At 30.7% G+C, this 16,574-nt stretch overlaps 1 protein-coding gene across 5 annotated transcripts in view; it reads left to right on the top strand.

The window, feature by feature from the left end:
- The window catches only part of LOC141449312 (senecionine N-oxygenase-like), a 45,107-nt gene extending 30,024 nt beyond the window's left edge, over nucleotides 1–15,083 (top strand). For 2 of the 5 annotated variants that reach the window (XM_074118597.1, XM_074118598.1), the window contains 7 exons: nucleotides 6,419–6,676; nucleotides 8,053–8,191; nucleotides 8,513–8,631; nucleotides 8,858–9,035; nucleotides 10,969–11,119; nucleotides 11,317–11,477; nucleotides 12,221–15,083. In XM_074118597.1, coding sequence (XP_073974698.1) covers nucleotides 6,419–6,676; nucleotides 8,053–8,191; nucleotides 8,513–8,631; nucleotides 8,858–9,035; nucleotides 10,969–11,119; nucleotides 11,317–11,477; nucleotides 12,221–13,036 — 1,822 coding nt within the window. In that variant the 3' untranslated portion in view covers nucleotides 13,037–15,083. Of the gene's footprint in view, nucleotides 1–6,418; nucleotides 6,677–7,453; nucleotides 7,609–7,710; nucleotides 7,860–8,052; nucleotides 8,192–8,512; nucleotides 8,632–8,857; nucleotides 9,036–10,968; nucleotides 11,120–11,316; nucleotides 11,478–12,220 lie in introns of those variants that run through there. The other 3 variants (XM_074118599.1, XM_074118600.1, XM_074118601.1) reach the window with 3 other exon arrangements.
- Nucleotides 15,084–16,574: the final 1,491 nt, after the last annotated feature.

Genomic DNA, 16,574 nt, shown 5'->3' with positions numbered 1-16,574 from the left:
GGGACACACATAATAATTATATTTAATGTTCTCGTTTCACCATGAATTGTAAAAATAAGCCTTAAATATATGCCACAAAACTATATTTTACACAATTATCGTACATTAAGGATACAAATTAGGGTGTAATCAGTTTTCTTAGAGAAATGTCATGACATGATAGGTGGACTGGACACAAAAATCACAAACAAATGACTCCTTTTCACACGCAGTGCATTCCATATGAGCCCAACGACAACAAACGATGCACTCAATTCACATTTCTCCGGGCTTTGAGTGACGAATTTTGGGGTGGAGTGGACAAATCCGATTCACCTGATGAAACTGAAACATCAGAATCTGTTTATTTTGATAATAGGCGATGCAATTTTGACTTTGGGACCCTGAAGTGAAGTGCAGCTTCTCGAATATCAAGTTTTATCTCCCTTACACTTTTAATAGCATCAACCATGTCCTTTTTATCCCCATTTTTACATTTGCCTTTCGGCGATGGTCCTAATTTTGTTGTAGGCATATCTTTTTAGGCCCTTTATAGTACCCTGTAGTACAAAAATATTTATAAGACACTAGTTTCGTCCTCAGTGCCACTTTTCACACTTGTTCGGCAGACGATTAACGAGGTTGTTATATGGGACAACGCTGTCCCATAATAGCACCATACACCGCGTACAATATAACCTCATTTTTTTCCCCAATATACATTCATATTTGAAATCCATAATACTGGCAATTAAAACTCTACTTTCTACATTTTTAATGGCTAAGGGAGATTATTCTAACTTTCCTCTGTATTAACCAAAAGCAGAGGAAAATCAACCTTAAGAAAACTTTTTAGCACTGACAAAATCCGCACGGTCCTCTCTTGGACAAAGCTGCTACTCGATTGACGCGCTGCCTTCTGCAGCAGACAAAGCCTACCCCAAAGAGTAGTAAGGCACCAAAAACTTACAGATAGCCACTACTGATTTCACAAAAACAAATGTGTCCCAAATTCCAACCCCGTCCCAGATTACCACCTTCTCCTCTCGTATTACAATGAAGTTCATGAATTTGAATGTCAAATCAAAATAGTAAGAATTACCATTTAGGAAATTGAACTTTAAGATGAGTTTACATGTTTTATTAAGATATTTTACATCTTGATCTAGCCTTTTACTGATTGAAGGGGATTGGTCGCAAGCCAGTGTTTTCTTGAAATCCTGATGCATTCAGTAATCCATATAGAAGTACGGTTATGAGTTACATTAAAACAAAGAAAATGAATCTACTGATCTGAAGTTTCCAAATCGTCGAAAGAATTCTCTAAACGCCGTTTACAAATTGTCTACCTTCAACTTGAAATTTTCTCCCAAACAATCTCTATGGAGATTCCCGTCAAAAATTCTATTTTAAAATACTCTCTACTATATTCAAGCAGTACAGCTACTTAAGAATGCAAAATTTATTACCAAAAAATGCGACATTTTACGAAGGTAGAGCATTTCAGTTTGCTCCAATTTCTTGAAAAGTGTAACTGTAAACTACATTCGCGTACAGGAAAATTACATATATTTAATTTTCATTTTTTCTAGTATAGTTTTGTGGACAGATAAGTTAAGATACGAGTATATCTCCATAATATCCTATCAGTATATCTCCACCATGGATGGCTAAATATTTAGTAAATAAATCCATTTTTGATAAAAACTGGAAAAATTGCGGTGAGTGACTACAAAGCCGGCTGTTTTCTTGCACATAATTGTTTTTGAAAGATTACCAACTTTTTAAAGCTTTTATTTTTGTTATGTTAAGTCAAAAGTATCGCAAAACATTACATTGTTCATGGCTCTGTCATTCTTAAAAAGACAAATTTAACAGACAGCATCTAACAGAAACTAGATTAGCTGGGAAATGAAGAGTTTTATTTAATTTGGTGTTTCAATTTTAGAAATGATTCTTTTTTTTATTTTTAATAATAAGCAATTTAAGAGTACTATTATTGTTCACTGTTATTTCAAGATTAACTAATAATTGAGAAAAAAAAAACTAATATTCAGTGTAATAGTTACATAACATTATTTGTTACGTGAGTGACATGTAAAAATAATAGACTATAAGCCCGCCCTCTCGAATGTCACCGAAACTAACTAAACCGGTGTACGTTCAAGGGAAACTATATCTCTGGGTACCCATATATCTACAATTCTCTTTTTTAAAAGCGAGATATATTTTTTTTTTGAAAAACATATTTAGAATTGCTCATAAGTTCTCAACAAAATGTGGCCCACTTTCAACTTTGGTCTAGTTATTTATAGGAAATTATTAATAAAAGAAATATTAATTTGAGGTACAATTACAGGTATTTGTTGGTCAAGCTAGCAACTTAGTGAGCTCATTATAGGATTGTGTGTTTGGCATTGAAGAAGCTTGCCAAAAATGTGTGTCGAGAGATATGCCAACTGTAGCTTCAGGAACAATGAAGAATCAAAAAACGATTTTACAGTCTTCTTATTTCTGTTGTTAACACTAACCTGTTTGCTATAAACTTGACCAATTTTACTTAAGGCTAAAACTATAGTAAAAACTCTTGAACTCCTGTTCTATTTAGACCCGACTAGGTCATATTAGCAGCAGTTACTACCACTCGATGATCCTCAACATTTTCGAGTATCCAACACCAGAAATTTAAAGCATTTGAAGAAATTTAGCATATTTTCTGAAAGTTTTTTTTTCAGATTTCAGGTTGTTTTACACACATCCAGAATATTTAAACTGATTTTACTAACTTATCATACAAAAAGCAGTTAAATGTATAGTTTAAATTTGAAGTTTAAAAGAAAAATACCTAAATGTGATTATGTAATTTAATGTAACTCGCTCGTCTGCTATTTTTAATAGAAATTGTAAATTACAAGTAATTATATTAACTGTAGTACAATCGGGTCATATAAGTTAAATGAAGTTCGTTTTTGCTGGCTGGCTTTACATCCAACTTTCGGACAAATGTCGAGGACGGAGCCAATATTGTACAACTAAAATACTTAGCATAATTTTCTTTTAAGATTAAGTGAAATATCGAGCTAATCGATTCCTGTACATCTTAAATTTTGTTCAGTTCTAAACGTTCAGCTAATCTGGCGCCTGTCTTGTTAGAATTTCGCACTGAATTTTCCTTATAATACTAGACACCTTAAATATTTAGACGTTTGCTCAAGTACTCAAATTATAAGTATTGTATTTTGCACAGAAAATTTTTTATTAACATTTTCATGTAAAATATATCTCCCTCCATTGACTTTATCTCATATCTCGACAACTATTATCGCAGGCATTAATTTATATCCATCGCATCGCACTTCAATAAGTTTAATTATATTATTAGTAATAAACACTTCATTCGGTAATTCCATAATTCATTAACTTATCGATGTAAAAGAATTTATTGTTATTATTCAAGATAGTTGCCCCTTGTGTATGACCAGACCACGAGAGTGCGGGCCTCTATCTTACCCAATAGAAAATCTCGACCACCCACATTTATTTCTCGCCATGGTTTATCTTGAAACCATCAGTCTTGTTACAATAGCTTCTCAAAACCGTCAGGATCTGGTTTATAAAATTGTCTCTCTGTATTACTGATACCTACACTCAATACTCTCCGAACACCATCTACACTGTACAAAGCAGGTACAAGTGGGCATTTCCCAAGATAATGCCATCCATTGACCTTGACCCAACGGCGAAGCCACCAAGGCAAAGAGGTTTTTATCTAGAAATCGCAGAAACGTACTGGAAATAACGCGCTAAGTCTAGCTGTCTAATCTCCTTCAACTCATTGCAAAGTGGTGGATAGTGTTTCTCTTTGTAAAGAGATGGACCAACAACACCGTAAAAAGATTTCATGACCAGGTTTCAACTGAATACATTGTCGCGCTTTTAATAAAAATATTAGCAAAATGGTAACTGTTTATTGATTTGTTTTGCAATATACCTGAGTTCAAGTAATGCCACATCCTTACCTAAGAGAAGATTAGACTTAGTGAATATAAAAACTTACTGCACTTTGCATTTTAATTGTTGCGTAAAGCGGGGATTCCTGACATAACAATCTTCAGCCTGACGTTCAGTTGTAATAAGGAACCTAGTTTTATCAGTACTTAGTAACTTAAATGAATATGAAATGCATTTAGTTTTTTAATTCTGTTTAAATTATGGCTAACGATTAATTAAGATACTAAGTTTATCAAAAGACTATAATTAATATAAACAAAAATCCACATGGTGTAATGAACGTCATTTCACGTTCACAGAAAATCGTCATAGCTGTGATCAAAGCGATTCCCAAAAACTGAAAACTAGAATAAGCAAAGTGGCTCTCTGTGGTTGCTTGATACGAAAAATCAATTTTCAACTGTCAGCTATTTCCCACTCTAGCATTATTCAGCTAACAATAACTTAAATCTTTTTCATTTCTTTTATTTATTTATTTTTATTAAGGGGATTTTATAACTTGTATTTATTGGGGAAATTCAATTCAGAAAATTTGATAAGAATTTTCTTTAAAGAGGCTTAAAGAAAAAACTCAAAAAAATAAATTAATTAATTAATAAATCTCAGAAAATACTTATGAAGTTCTTATCATGAATTTTGACGCAAACTAACTAGTTGGTTCGCCAGGAAAAATCAATTATGAACTTTATGCAATTTTGTTCTGAGTTATTTTAATAGCACACAAACTCCCCAAGTATTCTAAAACATTTTATTCCTTTTGAAAGGGTATTCTCAATGAAAAGACAACGTACCTCTTCAAATGCAATAACAAAGAAATATCTTACAAGAAAATTTTTTTAAAAACGTTATTCTGGTGGGTAAATTGTAAATTTATTGTCAATAAAGAGAAATTATTACTTTATTCAAGAAAGCCGAGCGGTTAGAGGCGAAACCCGCAAAGCTGAGGTGCATTTTGTGGTACTGGGTTCGATTCTCGGTCTAGGATTTTATTTAATTGTTAATATTGTTTGCTAGAAACTTTCGTCCAAGACACCTAATTTAGTAGTTGGATGTAAAACACGTCAGAAAAAAATTGGCATTTAAATTTATTTTTATTATTTATTTTCTTGTATATTCTGTTCTTTTCGCAAGCTATTGAGAAAAGATACTTGTTAGTTCATGTTATACTTTGTATAATTATACAAGTATTGTTCACCATTAATTATTGCATTTTTTTTAAGACAAAGGAGAGATGCTGATTTAAATGAAGAGTGAGAGAACTTGTCTACAAGTGTATTTAATGTTACCATACAAAACAGAAGTTCTACTGACGCATTCTAGAAACGCCTTGACGTTCGAACTACGAAGGTTCGACGTGATTAACATTATAAAATTTGGAATTCTTGTTACCTTTGGTGTTTGGCGCCGATTCCTAATTTGGAACTATTTGTGCCCGTTTTTATCACAAGATATAAAAGGGAATCAAAACAATTGCTTAATTATAATAAGTTCTGGGGGTAGTTTTTGAAAATAAGAAATTTTAAAATATTCGGTAGTTAAAAAGGTAAAACAAAATTAGCAACTAGTTTAATTTCCTATTGCAAAGAAATTGTCAATGTCTTAATTTTTAATGATCTACTTCTAAAGTGAATCTCACTATACTTTTGTTTTAATGTTTCTCTTAGATTTCTGTTTTTACTTATGCTCAGCATTCAAGGAACATACTGTAATTTTTGTTATTTAGTCTATTTTAAATTTTTTCATTTTATATTTAATGCTTTCTAAATTTAGGAAAAACTGGCCAATTAACCACCCTTTTTTAAAAAAGAGTAAAATGGTAACGTTTTGGCTGTAGCTAGCTCTCTTCAGAATTGATTTTTATGTTAAAAAATCTTGTTTTTCTTTAGCAAATTAATTATTAATTATTCTGCTGATTAGAATCAACAATACATGCAATAAAAAAAAGAAAAAAAAGAACAGTATTTTAAACCATTTTAACCACAATATCGTAAAATTTAAAAAGGTTTAAACTTCTAAATAAGTTAATAATGTCTTATAGATACTAATCAATATAAATATTCATAATTAATTTGATAATGTACAATATTAATTTTTAACTCAACGTCAGATCCGAAGAGGGATAGCTCACAGCTGCCAATTTACAAAATAAAGAAATAATGAAGACTATTTCTGTTTTTTCTAAAGTTAGGGAGTATTAAATCCAAGATACAGAATTAAAAATACATTTTTGATTTTTGATATCCGTTGTGGCACGCATGTTTATTTTATCCTGACCGTTTCGGATGTTCATCCACTATTAGTCGCTGATCCATCAGCCCATTGAAGAGGCCCTACGTTTCCGTCTCTCTCTACACTAACCACATTTTCAGTTAAAAAAAAACCTTAACAGACTGTACCTTGCTGAAAGAAAAAAATTAATTTGTTTCAGAGAGGATACTGCAAAGCTCACATCTGAAGGCTGCTCTTTTACTAGTGGTTCTTGCAACAAAATACGCAAAGTGGCAATTATTGGAGCTGGACCAGCAGGCTTGTGTGCTGCGAGACATTTTTTCGCTCCAGGTTCCGGTTTCACTGGCTGTCTTTATGAACAAGCTGGAGATTTAGGAGGCACTTGGCTATATTCCGATGTCACCGGAAAGGATAGATTTGGCTTACCTGTTCATTCAACGCTTTACTACGATTTATGGTTAGAGTTTATTATATTTTTTATATTTAAGTTCACTGTATGCCCAAAAAAATTTCATCCGTCCTTAGGAGCAAAGATTAAGGACGCAAATTTGTGTAAGTTGCAATAAGAAAATTATGGTGACAAATAGGAAATTAATCGGTTACAACAAATTCTATTGGGCAGATTCTGAATAAATAATTTCAACTCTGAATTAATTTGAATTTACATGTGCTGCTCAAGCAAAAAAGTAAATTGACTTTGAAAGAAGAATCACCCAGATGTGACTTCGACTCTATTTTGGTGAGCACTATCCAAACACTTCACTGTTCGATCTCGATCTTTAAAAGAGATCGCATGGCCACTGACGCCTCAGTCGTCGAAATGGATTGTCTGGAATGAATGCTGAAGTGTGTTAGTTGATAAAAAAAATTATAGTGATATGCGAAAATGGAGGGGTATTCGCGATAACGCGATCGGATTAGGCCATTGATAAATGCTATCTGAAGATTAAAGTGGAATAGACATGTTGGATAGATACAAAAGAGTATTTATCCAATGGAGTATTTTTGATTGAAAGAATTAGAGGCGGTGGATATTTAAAAGTAATTGAAAATGCTTGTGGACACTTTCGGGTGAAATTCTCGTTAACGTGGATCCCTACGAGAAAAAATAGACTGTGTACACTTCGTAGTTAAAGATGAATTTTTTGGAAAAAGGATATTTGTAAGGTCACTGCTAGAAAGAAGTTAAAACTCAGCTGTGTACTATTACAACTGATTCATTTAAAATAAAGTTCCAATTAAATAAATGAAGAATTTGAAAAAAACTTGCAGAGATGTATTTCTTAACATAATATATGTATTTAGATAAGAACTTAAGCTGTTGACAAAAAAAGAAAAAAAATAGGAGAAACTTCTGCTAAATGTAGTGAAATTAATTCATATCACAAGGTTTATTTCATAATAATCAAATAAGCAAATCTGTTAACCTAGTTTCTTGCTTACCAAAATTGTTTATATGTTAATTATGACTTGATTTCTGTACTTCCTTATTTCTGTTCATTTGTAATGTAATTTGTTTGCTGGATGATAAATAAATAAGTCGGTCGTTTAGTGAACAAAACATAAAAAGAATAAAGAAAAGTTCATTTTCAGTTGAGTTTTAGTCAAAAATTGTCAATTAAACGAAATGTAAAAAAAAGGTAGTTGCTAACAACAAAGATAAGTTAACTAAATGAAATATAAATAATATTTACCTAAATGTAATTAATAACATACAAAAATTTAAGTTTAAAAGTAAATTATTCTATTACATTACTCTAAAACTATCATTCAGTCATTTTATTAATAAAAGACAGATAAATGCATTACATTAATGCCTATTTCTTGTTACAGGACCAATCTACCCAAGGAAACGATGACCTATCCAGATTTTGAATACCAAGATGAAGAACGATCTTATTTACCATCATCTAGAGTACTTCAGTATCTGGTGGATTATGCCGATTATTTCAATTTACATAATTACATAAAGGTTTTTATTATTTAATTATTTCAAATCAAATTAAGAAAAAGAATTTCATTTGGATTATTTTTTTTTGTATTTAAATATTAATTTTGGTGAAACAGTTTTGCTTATTCAACTTAATGACTTAACAGAAGTTAAAATAAATTAATTAGGTTTCTACAATTATCTAAGTGATTAAAATTATTCAAATGTTCATAGTCATTATTAACCTGGCTCTTGCTAACTGCAATTTTCTCACCCTGATTATCCACTTTCTGAAAACTAGTTTGATATTATGTTCTACACGAAGCGCATTTGGAATATTTAATATAACAAATATTGTTTTAGCTCCATCACCACGTAACAAGAGTGGCGCCTGTAGGTAATAGTTGGAGCGTCTCAGCAATGGAACTTACAACTAAAGTGGAACATGTCTCCATGTTTGATGCTGTCATAGTCTGTTCTGGGTAAATTACGCAATATTTTTTACACTGTGAAAAGCTTCATATGCATTTAAATGTCCATTCACCTAGAGATATATTATATTGCCAGGTCTCTTTAATTCGAGTTTATCTACATTTGCTTATTAACTAGTTTTCTTATTAAATTCTCATAATAGCACGATATTATACAAATATTTCTATTTTTAAGATTCAAATCATTTGTTGTGTTCTAAAAAGTCGCGCTTTACAGGCCGAATATTATACCTGTTTACCCACAAGTGGAGGGACTTGCAAGATTCTCAGGTCGTCAGCTCCATTCAAAAGAATATCGTAAAGCTAGTGCATTCGAAGGTAAAAGGGTATTGCTTATAGGACTTGGGCCATCTGGAATTGACATATGTTTCTGTTTAATGCCCGTAGCAAAACAGGTAATGAGCTAAGAAATAATTATTTATTATTTAAGTATTACTTTTCTTTTGTTGCTTCTGATTGTAACAGAAATATTATTTTCTTCATTTGTCTCTTGGCAATACTTTGCAATGACATTTTCTACAAATATCAATATCTTATTTGTTTTGATCCAATTACCCATGAACAAGGCACAAATTAAAAGAAAAGATAATCTTTAAGCATCAATAATTTATTTGAAATAGTTTTAATTAAGTACGGAAAGTAATAAAGCCTCATTGTATCAAGGGATCAAGCTAGCTCATGACATCATTATATCACTTGTTAGAACCTTAAAATCATTTCTCCCCTGTGTTAGAGAAGTAAGAAATGTGAGAAATCACAGAAAAATAAAACAATAGCATCGAATATTAGGTTGATCATAGATAAAAATAATGGTAAAGAAAATCACAATATGCTCAAGAGTAAAGCAACTCTTTTATTCAACCTTCTTGTATTAAAAACTATATATAAAACAAATAATACTCGTAGAATAACAAATGATGCCCTAATCAACATGTTACTATGAACAAGTTACCTGAGCATTAATAATAATGGAAGTAAAGAGAAATAATACTTTTTTCCTTTATTAATTTGTAACAGAATTAATAAATTTCTTATACTGTAATAATTATGATGCTGCCTTTTTTTATCCAAAAAATATTTTATCGATTTAAATGTTTCTATAACTTAGAAACTAATTTTTGCGTTATCTCAGAAACCAAGAAATAATAAAATAATTTAAAAATGAACTATAATATGAAACAGAAACATCATATTAGTTATGTAGTGGTTTCGCCTTTTTATGTACATTTCGAGATCTTTCTCTATTTCGTATGATCTTTTACAAATTTTTATTAATAACTTTTAGAAGGCTTAACCATTGTGCTAAGAAATAATTATCATTTTTAATAATAATCATTTTTAGTAGAATGATTAGCTAAAATACTGTGGTCAAATTGCCATTTTTGGTAGTAAAATCTTCAATGTCTCAATTTAATTGTCTCACCATTTGTAAGCGTTCATTATTTTCTACTCTACATAGCTGTTTCCTTAGGGCAAATTTGATGAGATGTACAATTCAGGCATTATTTTCTATATATTTATTTTATCTTAACTGGACCCTTTTCTTTTTGTTTTATTTATAATAATAATAACAAAATGTACACTCGATTCGCAGGAGCTCGGTCCCTGTTCTAGAACCTATTTCTGTAATCATAGTAGTTCTTCCTTCGAAAAAGTCATACATTTTTTATTCACTGCATACATTTTCTGAGTATTCCTTCAATCAACCGTTTACCTGTGACGATTCTTTGATAACCAAATATTCTGTTTTAAATGTGTGAACTAAGTTCAGATAAGATCAATTTTTCTCAAACATTTTTTATCAAAAGTCAGATCTATTTCTATTAGTTTGTTTGCAGCATACACATAAAAATACAACATGTTTGCAAGCACAATTATTCATTATTTCAAATCACACAAAAAAAAATTCTTTTACGTGAAAATAAACAAATCCAAACCTTATAAAGTAAATAATAAATCAGACAACAATTTGCTTCGTTCATTTCACAGCCCACAATTAAATTACTATCTTCATTATTAATTTTGTTAATTAATGAATATTCAAAAATTATTTTATTCGGTAAGTACGATTGACCATAATATCAGTATTATCCTTTTGTATTTCTCATCAAACTTACTCAGAAAGAAAATAAAATAAAAAGTCAAAATGGAATTCCAGCATTCCATGTTTGTTCATTTAATGGAAAAATTAATCAAAAGACAACGCAATACTCATGAACAAAAAACTTTTTTCCACCAAAGATTCAAAAAAGGTTCTGCAATAAAAGGAAAATTCTTCTCTTTTTTTGCATTCAATTTCCTAATTACAACAAATATTTTAATTTTTAGGTAATAATCAGTCATAACTTGACCAGCTTGCAAGGGATTTTTTTACCAAGCGAGATTAAACTTAAACCGGTTGCAACTCTTATGCAAGAAAAAACTGTTACATTTAGCGATGGTTCCGAAGAAGAAGTGGATGTTATTATTCATTGCACAGGTTTGGAAGCTTATTTTTCTGATATTAATTAGAAAATAAATAAATAAATAAGTTAATTAGGTAAGGGACTGTAGAAAATACTGCGTTCCTTGTTAGGGAAGAACAAGGTTGCTGGGACAAATTATAAATACAATGATTAAAAGAATCTAATGTGCAATTACTCGCAATTAGTGAGGTACATAATTTTTTTTTTACAGGATACACTTATCATTATCCATTCTTAACTCCAGAATGTGGATTAATTGTGGATCAGTACGTGACACCTCTCTACAGGCATTTTATTAATATCGAACATCCTACCATGTGCCTTGTGGGTATTCCGAGGAAGTGTCCTCATCAGTACATGCTGGATTTTCAGGTGAAACTTTATCTAATTTTCTTTTTCAAATCAGCAAAGCAAAAGTTTTAGTGCTCTTTGGTCAATAATAAATACAAAAGCTTCAATTAATTGGATTCACCCTGTCTGTGAAGGAGCTACTGATGAAAATCATCAGTGAACCCAATACATTGAGAAATAAAGATTTTCTTCAGCAGACTTTTTCCAGCCTTTGCCGAGAAAACCCATTATCCTCAGTGAAAATAATCATTTAGCTGTTCCTTTCAAAAAAATCAGTAATTTATGTTTAGTTTTTGCGGTAACTAAAAGTCCCAAGACTTACTTATTCCAGACAACTTACTTCTGTCGAAGCTGACAGAATCTTTTCTGGAGGGGTGTATTGTAATTAGGAGATGTGAAGGCTATTTAGAACTTCTTGGCAACACTTGCGTTTCTTTATATTCAAAAAAAGAAAAAAAAAATATTAAAGTTTGGTTGATTTCAACCGTACGCTTTTCTGGACAGATTTACCGCTATGGTATGGTATTGGTTATTGATATTTGTACCAACGAATACCATTCGAGACGAAATCTTAGAATTATTTTATGAGAAAATAAAAATTAATATACTCAAAACTAGATACAAATGTCTACTAAATTAACAAAGATTAGCAAGAGGTTTCTTTCTTATAATAACCAGATTTTCTTAGATTGTTTTTATTTTTACTATGCAATTTATGCTACATGTCATGAAATTAGTACTCTTTTTTTTTTTTTTAATTGTAGGTAAGAACATTTATGAAAATCCTTAATGCTGATATATCCCTCCCTTCCAAAGAAACTATGCTAGCAGAAATGGAAGAAGATAGGGCTAAGCGAGCGAAGGAGGGTCAACGAAAAAAAGATTTTCACAAAATGAATGCGCAACGTAACGAAGAATATTTTAAACAGCTAGCCGAATTGGGAAATCTGAAACCAATACCTCCCGTCATTTTGAAAATCTTCAACGATGCCTTCATGGCAGCAATTAAAGAATTTGTCCACTTCAGAAAAGCAGTTTATAAAATATTGGATAATGAAAACTATACTAAAGATTTTATTTTAACGTCAGAAGCTAGTGATAAATTAAATATTGATACATTAAAAGTTTATCAAGAAGTAGATTTGAATAGAAAAGATATGGAAGAATTTAACAATAAAGAAGGTAAAACTCACTTAACTGTAACCAATAGTGAAAAACCATCTGCTAAGGAGAGCAAAGAAGAAGAAGAAGAAGTTATTATCGAACGTAAAGTTACAGAAATTGAGGGTGGGACTATGGACACCACTGTTACAAACACTCCAAAGGAAGAGGTATTGGAAGAAACATTGACAGAAATAGAAAAGTTTGGTAGTATCAAAGTGGAAGCAGTAGTAGAGGTAAAACGTCCAGAGTTAGATTTCAATACCGAAAAAGAGAGTAATGGAAACAATGATACCCTTAAGATAGCTGTAAACGGCGGCAGGGTCAGTATAGATTTGCAGGAAAATATAACAAAGCCCATTTGTGGAGATGAAATAGTGAAAATTATACAAACAGAAGAAGAAAGTGCTTACCGTTAGAAAACATTAGAAGTAGACATTTTTGAAGGGAAAACATATTTTGTTATAATGCATTTTAAAAAATTTAGTGAGCAATGTTCATTATGGAACAGGTTGGCAGTTTAAATCGGTGTTTAGTTTGTACAGGGCTGTGAATGAGTTAAACTACTTGGGAGATTATATGTATTCTTCATTCTGTGTGAAAGGGAGTTTTCTTTATTAAAGAAATTACTTAATGGTGCAAATAAAGGAAGGAAGTATTGAATATTATACCTTTTAATTGTATATTAGCTTAAAATTCTTGCTTTCATTTGATTTAATACATGTTTTTTGTACTTTACCCATTAAACATTTTATTTGTAAGTCAAAAACTGTCCAATAATTTATGAATGCATTAATTCATGTAGAATTGCATTAATAAAATTCTGATATTAACTAAAGAAAATTGTACATATGAAATATATCTTCAATGTTAGAATACTTAAAAGTGAATTAGTACTCCCATTGTAAATATATAAATAAATTTAATCGTGAATTAGTTTAATGGTTGCCATGAAAATTGTCTTTGTAGTTAGTGTTTTAAACTCTATTCAATTTATATGAATTAATATAGAAATTTGTACATAATTTTCATTTCCTTATATTGCTTTTATCCTAAGTATATTTAGATTTAAGGCTACAAATTTTAGAATTTGTTTTTCTTTCACACTTTATGTTCATGTCGTTTGCAATATTGGTGTATAATTTACGTGTTTTTAAATCTAGGAATACTACATTAATTTCTGCGCTTATTATGAATTATATTGTTTCAATCTACTTTTAAGAAGTATTCAATAACACCATTGGCCTTTGAAGTTTGTTTTTGATTTATGATTTATTTGTTTCATTCATTAATTGATGAAAATACTATAATTAAGACTGAATTAACGTAAACAGTGATACTAAAAATAAAAGCACTGTAATAAAGCAATGTTTAGAAAAGTATTCGTATGTAATATGTCATTTCTCAATGTTTTCACAAATGTTTCATTGAATTATACTTCATCTTACCTCCTTATATATACTATAATTAATGAAGCTTAGAAAGATTTTAATTTTGTAAATATGTTTGTGCAATCTTAATAAAAGCATTACAATTATTACTTTTTGGGTGAGGACTAAAAAAAAAAGACTAGTTTATAAAACTAGTAAAAAAGTCTATTTAAAAGCACATTTCATTACAAAAAAAAATTAGGTAAGTTTCAGAAAGTTGCTTTGTTGATAGTTGTTTCAGGAACTTTACTTTCTAAATTGTAAATAATTAGCAAGAAGTAATGTAATTGCAAGGAACGCCACTTATAGCTATCGTGGTGCCTGACAAAACTTTAGAACTCTTCATTATCTGTAAATACCCATTAATGCATGATTTAAAATTTGCTCAGTGGATGTTTAATATAATTTTCACTTCATAATGTGTAAATAAGTTATAAATCAGTACCATGGAGTCACAGTTTTACCATAATTTTTTACAGGAGAGCAAATGAAAGATTTTTTCGCGGTATTTTTCTTATTTATAAGCCCACGGGAGTTATTTTGCTTAAATCTTTGATGGATTTAAGTAATATAGATGCACGTTAACTGATGGTTGTCTAATAAAAAAATAATTTTATATTTTAATAATATTAATAAATTAATTAAAAATAATAATATTAATTAAAAAAGGATGGGATTAACAGTGTAATTTATACAAATCTACTTGATAGCTCTGTGTTGTTACAAAAAAAAAAAAAATTATATTTGTAAACAGAAACAGACGGTCACTAGTCGGAGTAAGAAGGGCTCCATACTGCAATGATGAAATTTTGACTGGTCTATAATAAAACAGTAATATTAGTTATAAAAAAAAAAATACAAGAGGGGCAATAAGGTGTGCTAGGGTAGTATTCTATACATTTTATCTGAGTTCGAAGAAAATATAGTACAATAGTCAATGTAAATTGTAATTTTTTTTGCAAATGTACCAAGATTTAAGCATTATATAAATAAAAAATACATTATAAAAAATAAATACTATTGACTATTGCCTAACTTCAATGTCTCAATGTTTTATTAATGTATGGGTAGTAAATTGTCCTAACTACATTTCTAATCAAGTTTGTTTTGTCACTTTGACTGTTCGACTTCTCTCTTTTCTGCTTCCTGTGGTGCCAGATAATCTAGATCGTTTGTGTCATTGTCCGTTATGGGGTGAAAGCACAAACAAACCCTGGGTGTTAATGAAGTGCGACCGTTGGCCATGTGAATGTCCTTTTTTGGCGTTGGCGCTCTTCTTCTCCCACTTCACTCGTGAAGATGAAGAATGAATCTACGAAGAACTCCGAAATAAGTAGCTCTGGATGTGTCACTTGTTCATGTTCCACAAAAAGACGCGCATTAAGCGCTGTGATATAAGCAATTTATTTTATATCTTAAATAAGCAAGTTCGTTGCCAAGCACCGCCATGCGAATCGCAGCCTTCTGCTGTAATTGTAATTTTTTTCTTGATTTTGAATACATGTAGAGCAAGAGTTGGAGAGGAATTGAAAATTAGTCTTAATGAAATATTTTACTATAGCTGCCATTATTATTCTGTATAACACTAACAGCATTACGGGTAACGAAAATTTAAATTGAATCTGAAACTTTCTTTAGTCACCCGATTTCAGTAATAGAACTGCATTCTTATCATAGCGGTATTGTTTTGTCACCTCTTACTAAACAACGTCTGCAATTTTGCATCACCTTCTATTTTCTTAGAATTGCCATCATGCTTAGAGAAATTGAGTTTAAAACGGAAAACAACATCTTGGACTAACAAGTTGGTGAAACATACTCGCACTATGCTAGTTGCATAATTGTGAGTTGCTGTGAGAAATCCAAGGTTTTCACACAAGGTATTTACAATGACAAAGTAAGGAATATTTATGATTAACAACAACAAAACCTATCTTCAGTGCCTTCAAATAAATTTGCAAAGATCTAAACTATCAATCTCACAGCTGTGTGAAGCAATCTCACGTCTGGCAGTTGATGTCGTTTTAATTCAAAAATCTTTCACAGTGAACAACAAAGTGGCAGGATTTCCTAATTATTACAGAATTTATGAAGCAGAAGAACATCGCCAAAGAGCAGCAATATTGCTGACAAATAATGACGAGATGGCGTTGCTAATGCGACAATTTTCTGTTGAAGATTTTGTTTGCATAGAAGTTAATTTTAAAAACGTAATATTTAAATTAGTAAGCGTTTATTTCAGTACGGTAATTCTCTAGAAACTGATCTCTTAAAAATAAACTGTATCATTCAAGGGAATAACTTAGTGTTATCGGTAGATACTAACAGTAGATCAACTACCTGGTTCGACGGAGTTACAAATAGAAGAGGTAAAATATTAGAAGATTACTTAACAGCTAGAAATCTGTTCTTCTGTAACAACAAGGTAGATGTACCGATCTTTGAAACGTCAAGGGCAAAAAAGCAATAGCGACCTAACATTAGTCACGAATGGAATGCTCTCCTATGTAAATGATCGGAAAATTGA

The sequence above is a fragment of the Rhodnius prolixus genome, unplaced genomic scaffold (assembly GCF_049639745.1).
Source record: "Rhodnius prolixus isolate KJV_2025 unplaced genomic scaffold, Rpr scaffold_2, whole genome shotgun sequence".
Classification (NCBI taxonomy): domain Eukaryota; kingdom Metazoa; phylum Arthropoda; class Insecta; order Hemiptera; family Reduviidae; genus Rhodnius; species Rhodnius prolixus.
This window is presented reverse-complemented; position numbering and strand designations above follow the sequence as displayed.